This window comes from Balaenoptera acutorostrata, chromosome 1 (genome assembly GCF_949987535.1).
Source record: "Balaenoptera acutorostrata chromosome 1, mBalAcu1.1, whole genome shotgun sequence".
In the NCBI taxonomy this organism is placed as follows: domain Eukaryota; kingdom Metazoa; phylum Chordata; class Mammalia; order Artiodactyla; family Balaenopteridae; genus Balaenoptera; species Balaenoptera acutorostrata.
Window position 1 is genome coordinate 102,012,417 of NC_080064.1, and position 25,691 is coordinate 102,038,107.

Sequence of the window (25,691 nt, forward strand, 5' to 3'; positions counted from 1 at the left end):
TGATCTCCTGTGGGCCTTGAAGGCCTCTGAGTTCTACACCTGCAAGGAAGTGAATTTTGCCAACAACCATGTGAGTATGGGAGAGGGCCCAGAGCCTTAGACGAGATGCTAGCCTCGGATGATACCTTGACTTCAGCCTTGTGAGATCCTGAGAAAGCCCAGCTGAGCCGTGCATGGACTTGTGACTTACAGAACTGTAAGATAATAAATAGGTGTTGCTTTAAACTGCTAAATTTGTGGTGATTTGTTACATAGCAATAGAAAATGAATACAGCCATACTCCAAATTCTTATGCTGGCACTCCTGATTTTACAGTAAGTGCTAATGGAAAGTTCACAGAAAACAGCTAAACCCCCATTCCTTTCTCAAATGGTCCTTAGTTTGTTGACTGAAATATCAAGAACTTGACTTTATCCAGTCACACCACCAGGAATGCAAACCAATTTTCTTACGCTTAGAATCAACTAGATGACAACCCCTACATGTATAAGACATATCCCAATTTCAGAGACATTAAAGTATGAAATAAAAATGAATCTTAGGATCAGTAACATACAGAAATCCATTTCCAGGAGGCTAGACGAAATGTTGAGTGAATTGTAGTTCATCGAAGCTCTGAAGGTTCCACTTCCTCTTAAGCATTCTTGGAGAGTGACAAAAGAAAAAGCATCATCTGCTTTCCACTATGAATATTAGTGGATAATACTCCTTAATCCACTTGGAAGGTTGCCATGAGACAACTGCAAGTGAAATAACTGCAGAATACGAAATACAACTGCTTATAGTGAAATGTGTCTAATATCAATGAGGTAGATGGAGGAAGAATTAAAAATTAGGAGTCAGATATTAGCAAGGATTTTTTTAAAAATGTATAATTTTATTATTTTATATGTATGTATCTCTTAACAATATACTGTAGTCACATGATGAAATCTAGTACATCAATGAAAATGAATGACAACTATATACAACACAATGAATCTTAGAAACATAATGAAGAGTGAAAAAAATCAAATCCCTATAGACTACTATACAGTCTAATACCACTTTCATACAGCTCAAAAAGGAGCAAAACTAAAAAATGTCACTTTAGTGTTATATACATATTTTAGGTCTTTTCTCATGTGATAAAACTATTAAAAAGAGGGAGCAGGGGGTAGAGACAGGAGAGGAGCACAAATAAATAAATGTAACATATGGGTAATGTTCTATTTCTTAAATTAGGTTATGAATTATTATGCTTGATAATTTATTTGCATGTCACATCTTTTTATAAGTCAGAAATTACATTAAAACATAAGGGCAAAATTATGCATAATGTGTTGACAAAATTTATATTTGCATTGTTGCTTTTTAAACTATGCTTATTTTATCAGTCAGCGTTCTTAATTATAGTCAATTCAGGTTAATTTTAACAAAAAGTGATTTTATTAAAAGCTAATAATCCTCAGGTAATCCTCAGGATCTCTGGATAGCCAGAAAACCAGAATTAGAGGCTATACAACCTCTATAATCACTTCAGATCATTGCTTCAGTGAAGACCCCACGGTGTCCACTGGGGCAGAGACACTGCAGCTCACACCACTGACTTTGCTGACACTGGATACTGAATGTTGTCAGTACAGCCACTTGCTGCTCCTTCTGTGGAGGTGGATGTAGTAGCCAGTGTTGTAGTCACTGCCTTTATTCAAAGAATTCAGCATAGTTCCCTGCTTCTTTGTATCACTAACTTTTAAGGAAGAGGTATCTTCCCTGGCTGCAAAGTGGCTGGGAAAACAAACATCTGACACCTTCAAATTTTTTAGGAGGGAGGAAGGCTCTGCCTCATTAGGTGATGGGTTCCCTAACTATAGTATAGGAGTTAGGATAATGGGCAGCCTAAAAAGAAATGACAGATGTCTTCCGCAGCCCATTCCTTGGTCACTCAACACCAACACACTCCTTTGGCTAATGCTTACACTTGTTAAAAACTATTCAGTGTAAGAGGACTTGTGTCAGACATTGTTAGCTGCTTTCTCAATACTCTTTCCTCTTTGCTAATAGAATACTGATTTTATTTGCGGCAGCTATGTCCCAGCTTCCTTTGCTGCTAGAAGTGACCATGTAACAGGTCAGGCAAATAAGACAAAGGGAAGTCTGTCTGGATTTCTGGGAAAGCATTGTGTTTCCTCATAAAAGAGAATACATATAGCTGGCATACGACATTTCCCTTTTTTTTCTGCCTTCAAACATGGACATGACTTCTGGCAGAGCAGCAACCTTCCTGCAACAAGAAAATTGCGTGAAGGCTGAAAAACAATATGCTAAGGAGGCAGATTTGAAAGACAGAACTGCACCTTTTCCTGTATGTATCAACAAAGGACTGTTAAGCACTGATTAAGCATTGTTCTTTTCAGTTGCACGCACGCACTCTGAGCTACACCACTCTAGAAAACAGATGACAATTATGTCTCATTCCTTAAGACTCCATTTATTAAATTCATAATATTTTCTAATATATGGGCTGTGGTGTATCTTTTGCGCCATTAATGAAATATTTTCCTCTCAAGAACCACTTGAACTCTGAATAGTATTTGGCATTTAAAGGAATCTTAACTTAATGGTTAAGAGTATGTTCAAGTCTGGGTTTGAATCTTGGTTTCAGTTTGGAATAATAACAACCTCCTCGTGCCTGAGTATCTGTAAAATGAGGTACAGTTGAAATGGAGATTATATAATAACTAGAAAGCACTCAGCTTTCTAGTTCTCCTACTCATTTTGTCTCTATTGGATGCTCAAGTTGTAAATAGTCCCTCCTCTGTACTCTATACATCCTTATATTGGATTTATCACATTGTTTGCCTCTTCTACCAGATTTTTCTTCAAAAACACCGTCAATGCCTCCCCCCTGCTTTTTAAAATTCATAACTCCAAATGAAGTGCCTAACATAGTAGACTAGACAGTCTCAAACTAGTGTCCTTAGAAGTTATCTGGGATGATTATTAAAATACAAATTCCTAGATTCCATCCCCAAACTTCTATTGTAGTAGGTCAGTGAACCACATTTTGAGGAACACTAAAATAGACCTTCAATGTTTGAATCAAATTATGCATAAGGTATTAATATAAGGTAATAAAGGTAGGTATCAATAATATTTACACATTTTTCCAAGATACTTCCAAACAGTTTTAATTTTATACTTTAACTTGTAATCATGTAACTTATGATTTCTAACCATGAGGAAACGTCTAAAACCATTTCAGAAACAACTATTTATAGTTATACGAACTACAATGTGATAATTAGTATTTATGAAAAACCCTGTGTACCTGACAGGTTGCTATATAAGTGAAAAATAAACCCTTGCACTTCCTAATAATTAGACTCATTACTGAGTAAAATTAGCTGATATTCTCAAAATGAGATTTTTATTAGAAAAGATAAGTTTGTACTAAAATTTTGCACACCAGTCAAGTTCCGTCATCCACTGCAAAGTAACCTTTCATACCCATTCAGACCAAAGTCAAGAACATTCCTTCTCCCCTTCAATTTTCTAACTACACACTATTTTCATAGTATTAACACCAGCTAGAATTCATATTATATAGGGTGCTGAGAACTCTTGAGGCTCATGCTTCAAGCTTTTGATTTGCCAGGGGGAAAAGTTAACATTTAGATTTATCCTGGTATCTGAGATGTAAAGAACTTTACAAACAACTCTAAAGGAACATAAAGCAGATAAAGGGACACCATGTTATAGTTTAATGGGCCATTTGATTACCTTATCATTTTCACTGAAAACTGGCCATGGCAGCTGACCAATGGTATAGGGTACCTGCCTCCTGAATGGAACTGTGGAACATAGAGTGGCACTTAGGGCATATACTGCAAGGCAAATGGCTAGACTAAAAGTTTACATACTCTTAGGAAATGAGATAAAAACGTCCACACTTCGGGTGGAAATTGTTTGCAGGATTCTGAATAGAAATTTGACAAATTCAAAAATGACATATACCGATTCATTACAGCCTACCATTTTAGGCAAAGTCCTTTGGTATTACTGGGATCAGATGCTTTTAGGATATCTTGGAGAAATTCTGTTGTTTTATTTGGAGTTAATTCTTTATGGCTGTACAAAAGAAAGTTTACACCACACAAAGCACTAACAAAAAACTCTTTCTAATGATGTGTCTCTCCCATGCAGTATAGTGCTTACGGTTACTGGGAAATATTGACAGGTTTAGCATTCATTATTTCAATTATTTTTGGGCAAACCTAAATTGATAGTATTACATGAAGTAATTTATAAATTTGAAATGTGAGTAAATGGAGATGGGGGAATGAAATGATGAGTGGGCCTAGCTGACCACTTAGCATTTGAATCTCAACACAGCTTCTATGAATGTAATAAACTCTCATTAAGTGATAAAACTTTGCTTCCTTGTGAAAAATGGATCTAAAAAGAAAGCCAACTACTAGTACTAGTAATGAAAGACATCCAAGTAAGTGATGGTTCTTAATTATAAATGAAAGTTATATATAAACTGTAGAATGTAGTACCTAAGAACTATGATGTGAATAAACCTATCATATCTTCTTCACACTGGGTAAACTACCCAAGCTGAAGATTTCCTAGTAGGACAAAATTGAAAAATTGACTACTAACATCTAATAGAATAAATAAAAGTTACCTTTAGCATCTGAACTAAGAGCACATGTGTGCGTAAACACACACAGGACAAATTTTTCAGCATTCTTTGAACAATACGATGATTATACTACCACTAGAAAAAAAACAGTTGACTTATTTTCAAGTATGTTTCCCAGGGACTAGCAACAGGTTCTCTCAAATTAAGAGTAAAGACACCAGGCCATAAAGTGCCAACTCTTAGCACCAGAGAGACTTAAAACTTCAAAAAAGGTGAATGACATTACAAATTAGAGAATCTGCCAATCTACTTCTGTGGAATTGTATTATTTTTCCCAAATGGAAACAAATCCAGGTTTATGCCAAATAGATTGAAAAAGCTAATCTCTTTTTAAAATTTTTAAGAATTGCAATTTACAATCCTATATAAAATAAAATTGCTGGTTTATAATAAAATGCTCTAAGTTTCAGAGATATGAAAGAACAAAAATGAGCTGAAAACAGTTTATATAAATTGAGGTCCCAGAAATGAAAAATTAAAAGTAGTCTCTTAGAGAAAGGAATGGTGAAACTCAGTGTATTTTAGTGAGTATTTTCACTAACATACCCAAAAACTGTTTCGTGGACAGCCACTTTTGACTGCGAATTCTAAACTGCCACTTGATACATTTAATCAACATTAAATCAAGTCTGAGGCAAGACACTGAATGGACAATACTCGAATAGAGAGATAATAACTTCCTCGATAAACAATCTCCAGCCGTCATTCAGAAGTTGAATTATTTGATGGCTTGGGAAGCAGTGTCCATTGAGTTTTCCTTCCTGACCCGAAGAGACTCACTACTGATGGACAATAATTCTCGAAGTTCCTTATTTTCAAGCTGGAAAAAAAAAGTATATGTTCATTTCAGGTATTTTGACTGTCAAATTGTATCAGAACACGTTGTTTTGGGCCTGAAACAGAAAGCATATTATTTTAATTTTTAAAGTTTTAAGGAAACAAAAGAACTGAGAATTTCCTAAAATTCTACTTATTTATTCATTTAAAAAACATTTACTGAGTAATTTCCACATGCCACGTGTTAGGACTACACAGAAAAAAACAAGGTCCCTCTCCACTTGAGGAATTCACTGCTTGTCAAACTCTTTATGGTTCCCACAAGTTTTAGTATTGTTTCTTCTGTCTTTCAAATTCCTAATAATAATTTAACTCTGCTCAATCTTCTCTCCTAGATGTCCTACGGTTTTGGAGAAAGAAAGGAAAGGGGGAAAAGAATTACTGGGCACATAGCCAGGTATCACATGGGTGTCTTACATCTATAATCTCACACAATAGGTAGGGTAAGTACCATTGCTTACATCCATGTTCTCTTTGAGATGAGGACGCTGGCTCACAAAAGTCCAAAAACTTGTCCAAACTTAGACAACTTAGATGTGGTATTGCTGGGGTCTCAATCCAATGCCCATGTTTTTTCCACTTAAAATATTAAGTAAAATTTGTCCCACATTTCCTTAGGCTGTTTCCATAAGTGAGATAAATTAGGGATGGCATAGACAAGATCATTCTATCATTTTAACTAACTCCTAGTTCCTAATTGGGACCTTGCCTCCCTTTGATTTCCAGGTAGGGCAGTTTGCACTCTTCATCCTTATTCTCTCTGCAGGAAATTCTGGGAAGCCATAGCATTTTCAGGTTTCACTGAGAGTTAGAGCCCATGGTCATTAAACCTTGTACCATATAAAGTGCTTCCCTCAATACTCTGTATCTCTCTCCTAGCATTTATATACCATTTCATACCAAAATACTACTAGTCTTATTCCTTTTGTTAGACTCTGAGCAGGTACCCTGTCTTTTCCTCTCTAGTATTTCCCAAAGGGCCCATGACAGCATCTTGTAATAAGGAACATTCAAATCATCTATTGCAGGGGTCCCCAACCCCTGGGCCTCTGATGGCTTCTGGTCCACGGCCTGTTAGGAACCGGGCTGCACAGCAGGAGGTGAGCGAGCGAAGCTTCATCTGCTGTTCCCTGCTGCTCCCCATCGCTCACATTACCGCCTGAACCATCCCCCCATCCCCACCCCCAGTCTGTGGAAAAATTGTCTTCTACAAAACTAGTCCCTGGTGCCAAAAAAGTTGGGGACTGCTGATCTATTGTAATGCTTTTCCTTAACAATTTTATGGGCACACTAACACCCCAAGCCTTTCTTTGTAAATTATTCCCATTTTAATAAAAATATTACATGAAAATAGTTTTTTAAAAAAATCAAGACTATCCAATAAAAATTAATTTTAAAAAATCAAGACTATAAGACTTATAAAATAGACTGCAGTCCCTTGACTTTGTTTCCCAAAGGCAACCACTTTTAATAGTTTTATCTATTTCTTTTGGTATTCCATAATTCTACATAATATGCCCAGTACTGCTATTTCCTGATCATCAAGTTTAGACATTACCTATTTGAGTTCTTTTTACAACAGATGAGGCACCTTAGCTCACATGTATTCTGTCCCTTCCACTCTCTCTACCCTCTCAATATGATATCTCAATTTCTAGCCAATACATAGTTGGCATTTTCATTGTTTGCTGCTGATTACATTTCCTTTCTTGAAAAGGGTATGGAGGATGTAGTTTAATTTTAAATCAGACCACAAAGGAAACATCAGTACCTAACAGTGATAATACAGTGATGGCATACCTTCCAGAGTCTGAAATCTCTGTAAAATATTGTGAACCTAAAATATCAACAATCTTACCTCTAATTGTGCTAGTTTCTCCTGAATCTTACAAAATTGATCATCATCCATTTGTACTGCTTTCCTCATCACTTCTCCCATTTCACAGATTCTGTCAATCTGACTCTCAATTTCCTGTGAGGATATTAAGAATAAAAAGGTGAAAAAGTCATCTTCTTATTGATATGAAGTTCATGAAAACATGTGCATTATGATGTTAAAAGTTCATTTAATCTGTGGTACAGAGGTTACAAAGGAGTTTCACTACAATCTAAGTCCTCAGAGGTAAAGCCATAATAAAGTTATCTTGCGATATTCACAGATAATTTGTTTTCAAAAGGTCAATTCTAGTCTAACCACCCATTGGATATTGGACATTATCTCTAAGTGGCTGTTTAACTTAAATTTGAATACTTTTATTGGCAGGAAGCTTACCATATTCCAAGGTATCTTATTCTATCATTGGACATATCTCTTAGCAAGTTTTTCATAAAAGCTAAACTCTGTCTCCTTCAAGGATCAAGTTTTCTCCTCTGGACCACAGATTATTATCTTGTCCAGATGAAAGCCATTCACATATTTAAAATATCCCTGTGCCCTATGACTTTAGTTAACTGAAGTCATTAAAATGCTTTCAATGGGATCTAAGATGAAACTTATCTTCCATAAATTCCACTGCAGTAATAGTGAGGTGTCAATCTATTAATCTAGGATTAAATGATATAGTACCTGTGAATGTACAATGACAACTCTGAAGCACTCTACAAACTTAAGAACAATTACTCGGTCTCCCAAGTTAAATCATAAGCAACCAAAGTATAGAAACTATGCCATGTCTTTTTTTTTTTTTTTTTTAAACCATACTTCTCTCTCCTAACAACACAGTATGATGCTATGTAGTTCAGTTTAATAAAAGTTTACTGACCCCCTGCTATGTGCCAAGTACTATGTTAGGGATAAAAGATGAATTCATGCTCCTTACAACCAAGGAGCTTACAGACCAGTGAAATGTACAATAATAACCACCCAAGTATTTACTGAGCACCTTCAACACTAAGTGGCATTCTGTTTGGTGGAAGAACTAACTAAGCATTCATTAACATCTTGAAAAGAGATCTTGGTGAATGGGGGAGGAACTTTAGTCTTACTCAAATAAAAGGCCCTGAGCAGCCCTTTACCCCCTTCTTTCTATTCATATCTTTACAAAGCTATAGTAAAACCTACAGCAAATGTGATAAACATGAAAGGAAAACAAGCTTACTTTTCTTCAAAAGCAAACACACAATCTAAAACAATTTCAAGATTTCAATTCATTTAGAATTTATTCATCAAAGTTTCTTACTGCAGAGTGAGACTGGTGAGCTTTCAGGACTGGTTCAGCATCCACTGCTTTTTTAGCAACCATTAATTGTAACATCTGTTTCCGGTATTTGCTCATGATGAGTTCCAAAGCATCCTGGTGTTCCTCCAAGGAAACCCATAGCTCTATCAAAAAAATAAAATAACTTGGCAGTGATGTCTGAGAGATACATCCTAAAGCCAAACTCAAACAGTTGGAATTTTATGACACTTTATGTAACATTATGAATCCAAAGTTGTTAATTAGTGTTTAAGTCCACAGAACTCAACAGTTATGGTCTATGTGAAAAATATCTTTCTAGGCAGTGGCAGCATAATCTGGTAGAAACAACACGGGATGTGGCCTCAGAAGACATGAGTTTAAGTTCAGTTCTGTGAGTTACGAGATTACGACTCTTAGGCAAATCATTTAACCTCTCTGAGCCTATTTCTTATCTGCCTTGTAATAATAAAAACCTTGCTTGTCTACCTCAAAATGAAGATATAAGAATACAATGGCATGATACACGTGAAAGCCCTCTGTAAACTGATACACAAATAATTATTCATACTACTATCATTAATAATGTATTCATCAAGCCCAAGAATATACACGCGAGGATACGATTTACCTCTTCCACCTTGCACAAGGAACATAAAAAAACTTTCAATCTTAGCTTTAATGTTTATTTCAATTAATATTTAAATATTAAGTTTTAAGTCCTTGAGGATATTCTCTTGTTATGCAAGCCTCCACCTTGGGACACCTAATAAGCCATGAAATAATTCAACTGTACTAAGCACCTCTTCGATAAGCTGCCTTTAAATAAAAAATCAGAAGACCTTGAAAAGGGTAATGTAACAAACTTTACTGATACTGGGCGAGCACAGTCTAACTTTCCTGTTAAAAGTACTGACTTGGAAATACATACAGCATGTGCGCTTTTGTGAACAGTTTGTCAGTTTTGCAAGAACTTATGAAATATTACTGGATATGAAAAAATCATAACTACACAAAAAGGCCTGACCAACCTCTGTTTTCCTGCTGCAAGTCTCTAATCTGTGTATTCTCTTGGGACAGCAGAATGTGAGGTTTGTATTTGGACATGTCCTTTATATCGGATGCATCCTCTTGATACTGGACAAACAGAGACAGACTAATCGCGCAGTAAACAGAACAGCCGCAGATGCAACTTAATAGGCAGGAGGCAGAGCTTCAGGGCAGCATCCTCAGCCCCGACCCCGCAGAAAGTTCTCACCACCGCCCTCTTGCACCAGGACAAAATTCCAGGCCGAGTGCCCACTTTACCGCACCCTCCACCCCTCAAGTGCCCGGAACCCGAGGGCACGGACCCCTACCCTCTGCCTGACCTGGTCCGGAAGCGCTGTCCCCGCCTCCCGCATAGCGGACACCCGCCGGTGCAGCGCCGCCGATTGATCCACTAGCGACTCGGCGGCCGCATCGTGCTCCCGCAGCCTCTCCAGTAGAGTCTTAGCGTCTGTCAGAATCTTCTCGATGGTGCAGCTCATAGCGGCCCCAGGACGACAGTCGCAGCACCGCTCACCTGTGCGAAGTGTTCAGATCTCCCTGAGCCGGTCTCAGCTTTACAGACGTCACTTCCGGGTACGTTTAAAAGGCGCCTCGGCGGTAGCCGCGATATGCGCTTGCGCAGTGGCAGCCTAGGCGGCCGGTGACCCGCTTCAACCCGGGGCTTTCTTGCAGTCTCGCCCAGGGCAGAGCCCCGGAGGCTTGCCCTTGCCACGCCCTTGGTTTCCTGTTTCCACAGCCTGGTGGTCAAGTTGTGTTAAGGCTGGGCTAGTCCGAATTTCTCTTTTCCCTACTGGTTTTGATTGATGTGGATTGTTATTGTAACCGTTTTTAAAAAAAAAAAATTTTTTTTTTAATGTTGGTAAAATACGCATAAAATGTATCATCTTAACCATTCAATAGTGCTAAGTACTTCAGGCTGTTGTGCAGTCATCGCTACCATTCATCTCCAAAACTCTTTTCATCTTGCAAAACTGAAACTCTGCACCCATTAGACTTTCCCTATTCTGCCTTCCTCCCAGCCCTTGGCAACCACTATTCTACCTTCTGTCTCTGTGAATTTGACTACTTTAGGTACCCCATACAAGTGGAATCATATAAATCATAATTGTCATTTTTGTGAATGGCTTATTTCACATGGCATAATGTCCTCAAGTTTCATCCATGTACAGCAGAATTTCCTTCCTTCTTTTTTTTTTTTTTTTAATTTTTATTTATTTGTTTATTTATTTATGGCTGTGTTGGGTCCCCGTTTCTGTGCGAGGGCCTCCTCCAGCTGCGGCAAGTGGGGGCCACTCTCCATCGCGGCGCGCGGGCCTCTCACCATCGCGGCCCCTCCTGCCGCGGAGCACAGGCTCCAGACGCGCAGACTCAGCAATTGTGGCTCACGGGCCCAGCCGCTCCGCGGCACGTGGGATCCTCCCAGACCAGGGCCCGAACCCGCGTCCCCCGCATTGGCAGGCAGACTCCCAACCACTGCGCCACCAGGGAAGCCCCTCCTTCCTTCTTAAGGCTGAATAGTATTCATATATATATGTATATGTGTGTGTGTGTGTATATATGTGTGTGTATATATATACACACATATATATGAATATATATATAGTATATATGTATATATATGTGTGTATATATATATACAACGTTCTGTTCATCCATTCCTCTACTGATGGACCCTTGGGTTGCTTCCACCTTTTGGCTGATGTGAATAATGCTGTTATGAACATATGTATAAATATATGTTTGAATCCCTCCTTTCAATTTTTTCGAGTGTATATCCAGAAGTGGAGTTGCTGGGGCATGTGGTAATTCTGTTTTTAAATTTTTGAGGAATGACCATACTGTTTTCCACAGTGGCTGTGCCATTTTACGTTTTCACCAACAGTGCACAAGGGCTCCAATTTCTTCACATCATTGTAGACACTTGTTATTTTCTGGGTTTTTTTTAAATAGCCATCTTTTAAAATTTATTTATTTATTTGTTTTTATTTTTGGCTGTGTTGGGTCTTTGTTCTGTGCGCGGGCTTTCTCTAGTTGCAGAGAGTGGTGCGCGGGCTTCTCATTGTCGTGGCTTCTCTTGTTGCAGAGCACGGGCTCTAGAGCGCAGGCTCAGTAGTTGTGGCACACGGGCTTAGTTGCTCCGCGGCATGTGGGAATCTTCCTGGGCCAGGGATTGAACCCGTGTCCCCTGCATTGGCAGGCAGATTCCCACCCACTGCGCCACCAGGGAAGCCCTTAATAGCCATCTTAATGCGTGTGAGATGGAGTCATTATTTTCTGCTTACCTATTTTTTTCTGTTTTAATTCGATTATTAATTGAAAATAAATTTAACCAGAACAGCAATGACTTGTGCTGTTATATTGGTTTATGAGTTTACCTTGTCAAGCTTGTGCGTCAAACTTTGTTCTTTTTCATTAATTACTTTAATACTGTAAATACTTTTGGAGAGTCTTGTTTCAGGCAATGTTTAGTGTCTGGGAATACAGCAGAGAATGACACAAGGTCTTGGCCCTTAGGGAGTTTATATATATATTTTTAACATCTTTATTGGAGTATAATTGCTTTACAATGGTGTGTTAGTTTTTGCTGTATAACAAAGTGAATAGGGAGTTTACATTCTAATGGGAGAAAGAGTTCATACTCTTATAAGTAATTGAAGGTAATGACATGATTAGGAACATGGTGAAAGGGGCAAGAGTGTCACAGCAGTAGTGAGAGGTCAGAGAAGGGGGTGTGGGAGGAGAATTGGGCTTTTTACCTTTGTATTCCCAGCAGATTCTGGAAGAAAATCTGCCTACCACACCTCCTATAGATAATACTGCTGGCCCACCTATCCCACAATTGCAGAGTTTGCAAACAATGTTTTAATATATTCTTTTACTAAAACCACAATTCCAAGCAATTAGTGCTCTCCTCCACTTTCCCACACTATTTGAACCACAGTCCCACAGAACATTTACATTATGCAAAGGAGAGGTGCTAAGTATACACAACAGGCAGTGGCCCATAGGAGAGACAATCTAGTGGAATTCTCTAATTTTCTTTTTTTGTTACACTCATACAATCTGTTCCTACTGATATCTGGAAGACGACATTTTAGGTCCATTAGAAAGCCACAAAAGTATGTAATCGACTCTATTGAATTCTACTTCTTATTATGCTATCCTGTGGAATTTTTTTCCTATTACCATTCTCTGCTGTGCCTCAGGAGGCCTAGATCCTGTCCTCCCCCCTTTTTCCTAACCTGGGAAGCCAAAGTTTACAGTAGAAGATATACTAGTTCTATGGTACCATAACTGTCTCTGACACCTGGTCTATGGAAAGAATTGTATCCAGATTTGCTATCAGTATTGACAGCAATACTGATGTTAAGTGCTTACTCTGTGTCTGTCACTGTTCTAAGGACTTTATAGTAGTTAAGTTATTTAATCCTCACAATTACCATATAGGGTAGATTTCCTGCAAACAATGTCTTATGCATCAGAGAGCTTTAGTATTATCTATCTAGCTCAAACTTTTCTTTTCAGATATTGACCACTTTCCTTAAGTCAGCTTTTTTTTTTATTACTTCATCATTTATTTTTATTTTTTATTTATTTTTTAACATCTTTATTGGAGTATAATTGCTTTACAATGGTGTGTTAGTTTCTGCTTTATAACAAAGTGAATCAGTTATACATATACATATGTTCCCATATCTCTTCCCTCTTGCATCTCCCTCCCTCCCACCTTCCCTATCCCACCCCTCTAGGTGGTCACAAAGCACCGAGCTGATCTCCCTGTGCTATGCGGCTGCTTCCCACTAGCTATCTATTTTACATTTGGTAGTGTATATATGTCCATGACACTCTCTCACCCTCTCACATCTTACCCCTCCCCCTCCCCATATCCTCAAGTCCATTCTCTAGTAGGTCTGTGTCTTTATTCCCATCTTGCCACTAGGTTCTTCATGACCTTTTTTTTTTTCCCCTTAGATTCCATATATATGTGTTAGCATACTGTATTTGTTTTTCTCTTTTTGACTTACTTCACTCTGTATGACAGACTCTAACTCCATCCACCTCACTACAAATACCTCCATTTCATTTCTTTTTATGGCTGAGTAATATTTCATTGTATATATGTGCCACATCTTCTTTATCCATTCATCCGATGATGGACACTTAGGTTGCTTCCATGTCCTGCTATTGTAAATAGAGCTACTATGAACATTTTGGTACATGACTCTTTTTGAATTATGGTTTTCTCAGGGTATATGCCCAGTAGTGGGATTGCTGGGTCGTATGGTAGTTCAATTTTTAGTTTTTTCAGGAACCTCCATACTGTTCTCCATAGTGGCTGTATCAATTTACATTCCCACCAACAGTGCAGGAGTGTTCCCTTTTCTCCACACCCTCTCCAGCATTTATTGTTTCTAGATTTTTTGATGATGGCCTTTCTGACCGGTGTGAGATGATATCTCATTGTAGTTTTGATTTGCATTTCTCTAATGGTTAATGATGTTGAGCATTCTTTCATGTGTCTGTTGGTAATCTGCATATCTTCTTTGGAGAAATGTCTATTTAGGTCTTCTGCCCATTTTTGGATTCGGTTGTTTTTTTTTTTGTTATTGAGCTGCATGAGCTGCTTGTAAATCTTGGAGATTAATCCTTTGTCAGTTGCTTCATTTGCAAATATTTTCTCCCATTCTGAGGGTTGTCTTTTGGTCTTGTGTATGGTTTCCTTTGCTGTGCAAAAGCTTTTAAGTTTCATTAGGTCCCATTTGTTTATTTTTGTTTTTATTTCCATTCCTCTAGGAGGTGGGTCAAAAACGATCTTGCTGTGATTTATGTCATAGAGTGTTCTGCCTATGTTTTCCTCTAAGAGTTTGATAGTGTCTGGCCTTACATTTAGGTCTTTAATCCATTTTGAGTTTATTTTTGTGTATGGTGTTAGGGAGTGTTCTAATTTCATACTTTTACATGTACCTGTCCAGTTTTCCCAGCACCACTTATTGAAGAGGCTGTCTTTTCTCCACTGTATATGCTTGCCTCCTTTATCAAAGATAAGGTGACCATATGTGTGTGGGTTTATCTCTGGGCTTTCTATCCTGTTCCATTGATCTATGTTTCTGTTTTTGTGCCAGTACCAAACTGTCTTGATTACTGTAGCTTTGTAATATAGTCTGAAGTCAGGGAGCCTGATTCCTCCAGCTCCATTTTTCGTTCTCAAGATTGCTTTGGCTATTCGGCGTCTTTTGTGTTTCCATACAAATTGTGAAATTTTTTGTTCTAGTTCTGTGAAAAATGCCATTGGTAGTTTGATAGGGATTGCATTGAATCTGTAGATTGCTTTGGGTAGTAGAGTCATTTTCACAATGTTGATTCTTCCAATCCAAGAACATGATATATCTCTCCATCTATTTGTATCATCTTTAATTTCTTTCATCAGTGTCTTATAATTTTCTGCATACAGGTCTTTTGTCTCCTTAGGTAGGTTTATTCCTAGATATTTTCTTCTTTTTGTTGCAATGGTAAACAGGAGTGTTTTCTTAATTTCACTTTCAGATTTTTCATCATTAGTGTACAGGAATGCAAGAGATTTCTGTGCATTAATTTTGTATCCTACTACTTTACCAAATTCACTGATTAGCTCTAGTAGTTTTCTGGTAGCATCTTTAGGATTCTCTATGTATAGTATCCTAAGTTAGCTTTTGATTACACAGGTCCATAATTCCTTATTCAAAACCTTGGGACATGATGTGTTCTGAGATTCAGAAGATGTAATACTTTAAAAAGGTAATAAGATCCATATACTGTATATTATATATACTCCTGGCAGGGTGTGAATGAATTATGTACATCTTTTGCACATATATTGCATTTTTAATAAAACTGACTGCCTACAGTTAATAGTATTCTTTATATTTCCAGTCTTAGGCTGCTCTGTGACAGAATATGATTACTATTTTTCTTTAGGAGTGTGCATGTTTTTAGTATAAATATTTGCTTATAAGAGCTTGGGAGGACAGTCCACAAGAGGAACATGAAGGTCTGAAATTCTTTTCACTATAACCTGGAGAAAAGTGTGTGAAAAGGAACTGGACTGGATCTGACATGGCAGTGTCAAAATAGGATAGTGAACCACACATGGGCCTAGTTAAGGCTGAGTGAGTCAGACTTTGGAAACTGCACTGTCAACTATTATGGATTGGCTTCCTGGAGCCAGGGTCCATGTCATACTTTGCATGGTGGGAAATAGGAGATCTTTCCTGAATTCAGTGCTTGTTCCCACTATCAGTCATCCTTGAGGAGAAAATGTGGCCCCTACCTAGAGGCCAGCCTTTTCTCTGGCTGGGTCTGAGAAAGAGAGCAAAAGCCCATGGCTTGGAAAGGAAAAGATAATGCTAAAGTGACTCCTGATTTTGGGAGGAGAGCTGCCATTCTACAGCACTGTGACCAACTGGAGGATAAGGAGAGAGCTCACTGGTAGAAAACCCTCAGGGATAAAATATTGCCAGTAGATTCTAGGGCAATGATAATTAAAATTTTGTTTTAAATGGTCATCTTTTCCCGTGTTGTAGTCCCTTTTATATTTGAGCCAGCAGTTAAATTTATAAATACTAAAGCCTCAGGTTAGCTGTACTTAGGGATTTTAGGTAGGTGCTTAAGTCTACACTTGGAGCAAAGCTTTAGGGAGATAATCCTGGTAGGATGTTGAAATGATTTTGAGATAGTATGAAGAGATCTTGTGAGAAACACAGGTAGGTAGACTGGAGTAAGAGATGGCAAGAAACAATAATATATTTGTGGAACATGTAAGCATTTCCCAAGGAATCTTAGAAATACATAGGGAGTGGACAGAACTCCCTGAGGTCACATAGGATGGGGGCTTACGCTATGTTAGCTGGACATTAAAGATAAAGGTGGTCACCTCAATTCTGGAGAACTTGGGGAGAATTTGAAGGTTATACTTGTAAACCAAGGAACCTTGACTAAAGCTTACCAGGATATGTTAGGACCTTTTTAGGGGGCAGAAATCTGGGGCAATTCTGGCTTTGTCAGCCTTCACAGGGTAGGTCTGACTGTGGGGAGTGAGAAGCTTCACCTAATGCTACACCTTTAAGTCAGTCTGGCATACATGATAATGTTAGCTGGAGACAGTCTGGTGCTGTTTGTGTCTAAGTATTAAACCTCGTTTCCTCTCCAACCCTATTTCTATCTGACTCTGATTCTTGGCTTCACTTCTTGTTTACAGTTCTGCTCCTACTCATTGGACTGTCATCAGTATTTGGTCTTCCCTGTTGGACTCTTGGCTCTTCCTTAAGGATTTGGATCAGAGCCACCTTAGTTTTTCAGGCCTCAGAAATCAAGCTTTGTTTTGGGGTGATGAGAGTACTCTAAAATTAGATTGTGGTGATGGTTGCACTACTCCGTGAATATACTAAAAACCATTGAAATATACACTTTAGATACATAAATTTTATGGGATATGAATAAATAAACATGTGAATAAAGCTGTTAACAATCAAGTTCTGGATCACTGGCTAGTCACAATAAAAATAATAGTAGCTTGTATTTTTAGAACATTCACTATGCGCAGTGAAATGATCTTAAGGCTTTATTCATAATTCTCACAACAACCTTATGAAGTAGGTATTATCATTATCCCTACTTTAACAGAGAAGAAACGTGTAATTTTCTCTAGGTCATACTGCTTATATGTTCCAGAGCCAAGGTAAGAGTTGGGGGTCTGGCTTCAGAATCAGTACTCTTTACCACTACACTGTAGTGTGGTGTTAGGGCAGGGTGGGAGTTAAGTATGTTCGTTTTTCTCATTAAAGAAGGAGGTAAAATCAGGTGCTGAGAATGGTAGTAGGGGTGGTTATTAAATGGTGCAAGGGTTTGGAATAAAGTAATTACTGGAGTGAATCAGAGGGTATATCATTTATTTATTGCTGCATAAAAAACTACCCCAGAACTTAGTGGCTTAAAACAATAATCATTTATTTTGTTCATGAGTCTTCTGGGTAGTCCTTCTGGTCTGGGTCAGGCCTGGCTCATTCTAGTTTGTGATTGGTTGGTTGGCAGGAGGCTAGCTGGTCCTGGATATGTTCACTCACATGTCTGGTGGTAGGCCAGCTATCAGCTGGAGTGATGGGGGTGACTGGTCATGTGTCTCTCATCCTTTAGTAGGCTAGCCATGGCTTGTTCATGTGGCTATGGGATAACAAGATCATTACAAGCCCAAATGTGCAAGTGGTTTTTCACCTCTGCTTATTCATGTATACTGCAGTGTCTCACTGGTCAAAGCAAATCATGTGGCCAGCCCACATTCAAGGGATGGAGAAACAGACTCCACTTCTTTCTGGGAGGGAAAGAATGTGTGTCATTTTTGCAATCCATCATAGGAGATTTGCGATCTCTCATAGAAGGAGAGGTACCAATGTTTAAAGATAAATGAGTGGTGTTAGGGGTCTGACTAAAATTAGAAATTATACTTTTGTGGTCTCCATGATTTTACAATTTTCTGTAGTGTGGTTCAACTTCTTAGAGACAAACTGTAGTACTAGCAGTGGAAGAGAGTGAGGTCTTTGGGAATCTGTAATGAGGCCCAGCTGAAGAAGAAGGCAGTGGGCATGGGGGATGGTACTTGGTGGATGGACTGATATGCAACTGAGGGGGCAGTGGTGCTTGATAGAGGCAGAAACATGCAGTAGAGAGAACCTAGTAGAGATTACTGCTTTTAGTGGGATAGGAGGGGCAAAACAACATGGATTCCAGATAGTCTTTGACTGGTCCTGTCTGTTGTCATATGTAATACATTCTTTAGGACATCCATAAATATGAATGAATTTTGCTAGAAGACAGGTGTCTTAAAAGAGCAAGTGGAGGAAAGCTGGTGATACATTAGATTTTTAAATTTCATACACAATATAAACCACAATTCCCAAGAAGATAGTGGCTTTAATTTTTGATATATTGGAAAGTTGGATTAAGTAGGCATGCTTGCTTTATTTTTCTTTTCTTTTTTTCTACTTGTGAATGGTATGTGTATGTGTGGGGAGTACTGGCAGGGTTATAACTTTAGCTTTGTTACTCCCAAATGGGGTAGTAGTGAGTATGTAGTTGACTTCCTCCACTGGACTGATGCCAAAGTTTCAGCTTTTCCACTTATAAGTTTGTATATGCTTTTAATAAAGGTTTGGGATTGTAATGTTGAATTTCTAAACAATGTGAACATTTTTCAGATATCATTAGACATCTTCTTTTCCCTTTAAAAAGTGCTATAGGAATTCTTTGGTGAATTTGATTTAATGGAACATCTTGTTAGAAAGTAAGTAGCAACAAAACCCAAATATATCCACCAAAAAGCACAAAAATATCTTTATAGTAATAGTCACAACAATAATAAACATTTATTGAGCACATTTTATGTTTTAAGCCTGTAATAAACATTTACAGATATTAGAACATTTACTCTTCACAACATCCCAGAGTTCTGAGGGTAGAATAGTGGAGAGAAAAAAAAAAAGCCTGAGAGAGGAAGAGAGGGAGAGAGAGAGAGAAATGAAAGAGTACTCTGGAGATGTGGAAATGACTGGGACTAGGGTGAGGCAAGAGAGAAGTCCAGACCACAGACTTCAAGGAGGTACTTATTCTTAGGCTTTTGCTTGAGCCTGAGAGTGAAGGCCTCCTTAAATTTTGTTCCTGGGCACCTCTCTTGCCTTACCTTAGTCCCAGGCCTGGATCTGCAAAGTGTCATCCTAAATTCTTCAGCCAAGTACTGATTAGCACAAGAATGTTAGGAAACTGCCTGTGGCTGGGGAAAGAACCACCTAAAAGACTAGACAGAGGGAACCATGCTCAAAATTCCTGGATCAGAGATGAAGGGCAGTTTATTACTCTCTGCAATGACAGGAACCAGAGCATCAGGACTTTCATGTTGGTTCCCCTATCTTCACTTCCCACAAAGTGAGGTAAAGGGGGCAGGATGACACCTGCACATGTAGTGGGTTGATATAGGAGAACCTGGAGCTTAGAGAACATGAATCTTTTATAAAAGGTAGTAAGCATGCCTCCCTTTTGGTCTGGAGGGAGACACTATCTTATCCTTAAAGATTGTTTTCTAGTCAAACACCTTTGAAAAGATAGTATGAATAAAGGGAAAATGTGCATCAGTTGTAAGATGTGCATAAATGTTAGAGACCCTTGGAGAATTGACTCTCAACAACTACCTCCTAGTATTATTCCAAACACATACTATACCTTTATAGGAGTTGTAAACTCAAAGCCCAAGAGGGGCCATACAGGAATAGTAAATGAGTTAACTGAGCTAAGTGCTAATAATAGGGAGTGGAAGGCTCTGTGGTGAAGAATTCAAGAGAGTATGCCTCCCCCCCCAACCCTACCTAAATACATTCAGGTTAAAAAATTTTTTAAATATAGTGCTTGCCAAATAAAACTATGGTCACTGCTCACACTCACTTAAAGATGAGCACAACCCTTTCTTTATACATTTGTGTTAGTATATTCTCTACAAGAATTTTGAAAAAAATATCAACCTACTTACCGTTTTTAAGTTGTTTGTGATTTTTCACCATAAATATAAATATACTTTTTTATGACTTTTTTGAATTTTTAATTTTTTATAAAATATTTAGGGGTTATACTCCATTTACAGTTATTACAAAATATTGGCTATATTCCCAGTGTTGAACAATACATCCTTGTAGCCTACCTTACACCCAGTAGTGTTTACCTCCCACTCCCTTACCCCTACCTACCTTGCCCCTCCCCCCTCTCCCCACTGGTAACCACTGGTTTGTTCTCTATATCTGAATACACTTATTTTTTGATAAAATTAGGTAGGAAATAGTAAACATTTATAAGATGAGAATTAACTAACAGGAATATTTAATTATATGATTTGACAAATTTGTTTTTAATACTTAATTGAATAAAACACATCATTTATCTGTAGATTTCAGTCAGTGTATTTCAAAAAATTTGGGAGTCTCCCAAATATTCCATTATACATAAATATATAACATATATTAAATATGTATTCTATTTATATTGAAAAGAAAAATCCTCACTAATTTATATTGATTCATCTGTTCTGAATTCAGAATATCCTAATGCGGGCCAAAATATCCAATATCTAATGCTAAGTCTTACTAAGCAAGATAGGAAGCCCTATGGGTTAGTGTGCTTTGATTTATTGTTAAAGGAGATTTCTCCCAAACTAGCATTTTCATTTATGCTCTTGTTTGATGCTCTGGAAATATAACCCAGGGGAAAGTATCATGCTAATATTTGGGTTGGATGAGGAATATGTACTTCTTTTGTAAAGTAGGATAATTATTATTATGAGCATAAGCTCATTCTTACGCAGATCAATTGTGAAAAAGGCTTCTTGAGATTCTTGAAATTGACTTCTCAAAAAATCCTTCAATGATGTAAGGATGTTTTCATGCATTTCCAGGGGTACTGGTATTCTAGTTTAGACACTGTTGGGGTATGAGTGAAATGGGTAAATGTGGACAAAGGATAAACTTCCAGTTATAAAATAAATGAATCTTGCAGATGTAATGACAGCATGGTAACTGTAGTTAATAGTACTGTATTGTATATTTGAAGGTTGCTAGGAGAGTAGATCTTGAGGGATCTAATCACAAGGGGAAAAAATTGTAATTATGTGTGGTAATGGGTGTTGACTGGACTTAGTTTGGTGATCATTTCACAATATATACATGTATCGAATCATTATGTTGTACACCTAAAACTGAAAATGTTGTATGTCAATATTTCTCAATAATAACAACAAAAAAGAACCATCAAAAAAATAAATAAATAAAAAGAGGTCTCTTGGTCTCCAACCCTCTCAAAGTTCCAGGATATATGGCATCTAATCTAATCACTGATCTGACACTTTCATTCTTGCATATTTGCCTGAGATCCTTCAAGGCCTAAATCAAATGCCTTTAATTCTTCAGATCTCAACTCAATCTTTCATCTGGGAAGCTTTCTGAAATCTCTCAGTTTTGGTTCGGTTCTTTTATTATATACTGTCATAAAATTATGTTCTTTCACACATTTTATTTATAGTGATGTTTCATCAGTATGATTATGAGATTATTTTGTTTCCCCACAAGACAGTAATTTCCACTAGAGTTGAGATAATGTTTGTTCTTGCTATCATTGATCCCTAGCACCTGCAGAGTGCCTGAAAAATAGTAGGTATTCAATAAATATTGTGGAACGAATGAATGATGCCATCAGGTCCTCCCGATCAAGTTCCATTAGCTTGAATTTGAAAGCTCCTCAGTTTGATTCTGATGGTTAGGCAGACTTGAGGACCATTGCATTACATATACTAGAAGGTCCTGTTTAACATCCTGGACTGGGTCAGCAGATAGAAATATGACACAAGAAAAGCATGCTACCATTTATTAAGTGCTGTGTCCACCAACATTCTTACATGCTAGCTATAGAATAAAATTATGGTCGGTTTGAATGCAGAATCATTTATTTTAAGGATATTGTGTTGCCTAAAGATCCACTAGGAAGACTGGAAAATTAGGTTCACCGTTGTGCAACCAGGAACAATGTTCAAAATCATGCTGAAGAACTTGTGTAGTGAGAACATTACAACTACCATCTTTATCACTAGATGCTTCAGTTTGCTCTGCGGAGAGTTTTCAAATATCTCTACTGTAGTTGCTCCAGGAACTTTTCTTTCTTTCTTTCTTTTTCTTTCTTTCTTTCTGGCTGTGCGGGGTCTTTGTTGCTGCTCGCATGCTTTCTCTAGTTGCGGTGAGCAGGGGATACTCTCCGTGGCGGTGCGCGGGTTTCTCATTGAGGTGGCTTCTCTTGTTGCAGAGCACATGGGCTCTAGGCGCGCGGGCTTCAGTAGTTGTGGCACTCGGGCTCAGTAGTTGTGGCTCACGGGCTCTAGAGCACAGGCTCAGTAGTTGTGGCGCACGGACTTAGTTGCTCCGCAGCATGTGGGATCTTCCCGGACCAGGGCTCGAACCCATGTCTCCTGCATTGGCAGGTGGATTCTTAACCACTGTGCCACCAGGGAAGTCTCTCATGTAATGTTTAATAAACGACGTCCTGATACTATCAAATCTGTAATCTTGAAATTCTGAAGATTAAATGATAATTATAATTGTTTCTTGAACAATTCCCTCTCCGACACTTCAGTTTCACCAGTCATAGATAACTAAAATTATATTAATTAACACTAAAACAACAATTTACGCTGTCTCTTCCTTCTAATGCTTTTACTTTCTGTCACATTTATTCTTTCTAGGCTGAAAAGGATAGATTAGTTGTTCACTCTAATTTTTAGTGTTTAACTTCAGTTTGATAAAATACTTAAATGAGGGTAGCAAGTGAAAAATGAGGTTGCTAAAGGTTAATGTTTTAATGCTTTTAATAACTATTAGCACCACTTCTGCATCTTGTCAAAATGATACAAATTCATTCTGGCAGGACTCAGAAGAGCTGCTAACAAAGAATTACTTGATTTAGTTAAAAAAAACAAGGAAGAGCAACTATCCTCCTCCATAGATAATTTTAAAAATACCCATTCTAACTCTGGCATTAATATAAAAGGAGGTGCCAAGTATTCATAAACACTGCATAAAAAATGTGACTAATATTTTATCCTAACAATTAGAGCCTGAGCTGATCTGTCAATGCCCCATTAAATAAAACAGTCTGATAAGGCCCCCCCCAAAAGGCCTGCACAAATCATGTGCATTTCTGTAACATTATGCCAAACATGATATTGATTATGGAAAAGGGGAAGTAGAATGAAAAGAAGTCTTAGAAGATTTAATTCTATATTTTAAGGTGCATTTACACAAAATATCTGACAGTCTAAAACCAATGGTTAAATTTCCAGGTAAAGCGTGTCAGTATCGTAAAATGGTGACTCTCAAATTCTCTCTGATATTATTCAGCTTTTTAATTCATATAAAGGAGATTCACCTGGCTATTTAAACCAGGTGACTTTTTTTTTTTTCTCAAAATAAGAACCGTTAACAGGTGGTCCTATACCTTTGCCACTTTGGAGAAAAAATAATACTTTTCCCCTGCAGATTTTCACTAGTATTATGGGAAAATATTGAGCAGTATTATTTTACAAATTCTCTAGATAGGAAAGTTGTAACTAGAATACTTTAGAAAAATTTCCCACCCTTGAAATTGAGATTGTTATAAGATTTAATTTTTCATTGATTATTTTATTAAAATGATATTTTAAAATGTATAATATTCTGCAAAAGCTGAGTGAAGAAATTTCATAAATTATTATTTAATGTTAATTAGAAGCCATATATTTTTGGAGCTGTTTCTTCATAAACCAGTGCTAATCAATAAGATTTTAAAAATATACTAAGTATAAATTATAAATAGATAGAAATGTTCCTGCCATTATCTACAGTTTCTGTATTCTGAAAGGTCTGTACTACATTAATATACTAGAAACAAAATAAAAATGCAGAAGAAAATATTTTAGAGAAAGTATCAGCTTTGGGTTCAACAAGCATTTACTGATTATCTCTTATGTGCAAGTGACTGTATTAAGCACTGGGGAAATAAAAATAAACATGGTCTCTGCTTATAAGGTATACATGATTAATTCATTAGGATAAATATGAATAAAAACAATTATAGCCCAGGGAGATAAAGCACTAATAGATTCATAAACAAAGTGTCAACTGCTAGTGCTCAGTTTTCCTCCCACAAAATGAGCATAAATAAATCTTGAATTCAAAACAGGAGGTATAAGATAATGAAGTCCTTAATAGAGTATTTTGACTTTCTTGAATGCCAGAGCCATTACTTTATTACATCTTTACTTTCCCTCCCTGGATAGTTAGCTCGGCTGGTTAGCATAGCAGCCATTCATTCTTCATGCATTTATTCGTTTATTCAATCAAGAAATATTTATTGAGCATTTATTATGAGCCAAGCCCTGTGATGGGCACTGGGAACACAATAGTGAAGAAAATAGCCACAGACCAATAGTCTAACAGAATAGTAATGAAAAAAGATCATTGACTGAATCACCCTAAGAACCTTTCCTGCTCTATAGCTACAGATTGACCCCCTTAGTCAGAAAAGTGAACTAGAAAAGAAGCTCAAAGAACATGCTCAATTGATGATCAGCCAATAGCATCATTTATATATATAAAGCTTGCATCTCATCATTATCCCTTATATTTTGAAGTAGCATTCTAGTTTTTTGCCTTATTTTTCTAACATTCTCAACTACAAAATATGAAGACTTGAGGAGAAATGATTACAAGAGTGGAGCATATTTAACTATAAATCACTTAAAACTTTGCGGCATTCTCATTAAATTCCAGTAGAACAGTCTTGGAATTGAATATTTAAATCTAATTTTGTTTTTGGATACACAAACTGATAATTTTGCTTGTGCAATCTCATAAGCATATCATAAACTAAGAAATATGTTTTAAACTGTCTCCCACGCTCTTTTCTACTCAATCAACTGAAAACTAAGTAGACTAGAAAATGATGTCTCTAAAGGTGGTTTGATTAAATAGGAATCTGATTTTTATAGCTTATAGACATAAATAAGCAGCTGAAAACTGCTTTTCATATCAGTGAAAAGTATTGTTAAAATAATTACTCTTGTATAAAAGAATTCAGATAACTTTGCCAAGAGAAATGCTGTAGGTCTTCAAGATTCTTTCATAATAAATGGAAAACAACAACAAAATAACTTGGAACACTCCTATAATTAGTTGCAGTAGCTTTTAAAGAGATGTTACTTTACCCAGATCCTATTCTTTGTTTAAATTTTGTTTGACAAGCATTTTTATAAATGATTAGAGGAGGTGGTTTCTGTTTCATTAATGAAGCTGATAATGGTTAAATACTAAAGTGGGGTAAACAGTTCAAAACCAGATCAAGAATGA

The 25,691-nt window shown here is 37.3% G+C and overlaps 1 protein-coding gene across 2 annotated transcripts; it reads right to left on the minus strand.

Annotated features, from left to right (window-relative positions):
• Nucleotides 1-856: 856 nt before the first annotated feature.
• On the minus strand, nt 857-10,319 carry SIKE1 (suppressor of IKBKE 1). 2 transcript variants are annotated; one of them, XM_007169345.2, is made up of 5 exons: nt 10,074-10,319; nt 9,735-9,840; nt 8,707-8,849; nt 7,386-7,499; nt 857-5,510 (listed from the first exon to the last, which is right to left on the minus strand). In XM_007169345.2, the coding sequence occupies exons 1-5, from the start codon at nt 10,230-10,232 to the stop codon at nt 5,409-5,411; spliced, it is 624 nt and encodes a 207-aa protein (XP_007169407.1). In that variant the 5' UTR covers nt 10,233-10,319; the 3' UTR covers nt 857-5,408. The 2 variants fall into 2 exon arrangements, with proteins under 2 accessions (XP_007169407.1, XP_007169408.1); XM_007169346.2 differs by lacking the exon at nt 857-5,510 and adding an exon at nt 5,542-5,867.
• Nucleotides 10,320-25,691: the final 15,372 nt, after the last annotated feature.

Coding starts and splice junctions, on each gene's coding strand:
- SIKE1 (XM_007169345.2), bottom strand. CDS start 10,232: ATGAGCTGCACCATCGAGAAGATTCTGACAGACGCTAAGACTCTACTG. Junction 9,841..10,073: donor GGACAGCGCTTCCGGACCAG/GTCAGGCAGAGG, acceptor CTGTTTGTCCAG/TATCAAGAGGATGCATCCGA. Junction 8,850..9,734: donor CTTGCAGCAGGAAAACAGAG/GTTGGTCAGGCC, acceptor TTTTTTTGATAG/AGCTATGGGTTTCCTTGGAG.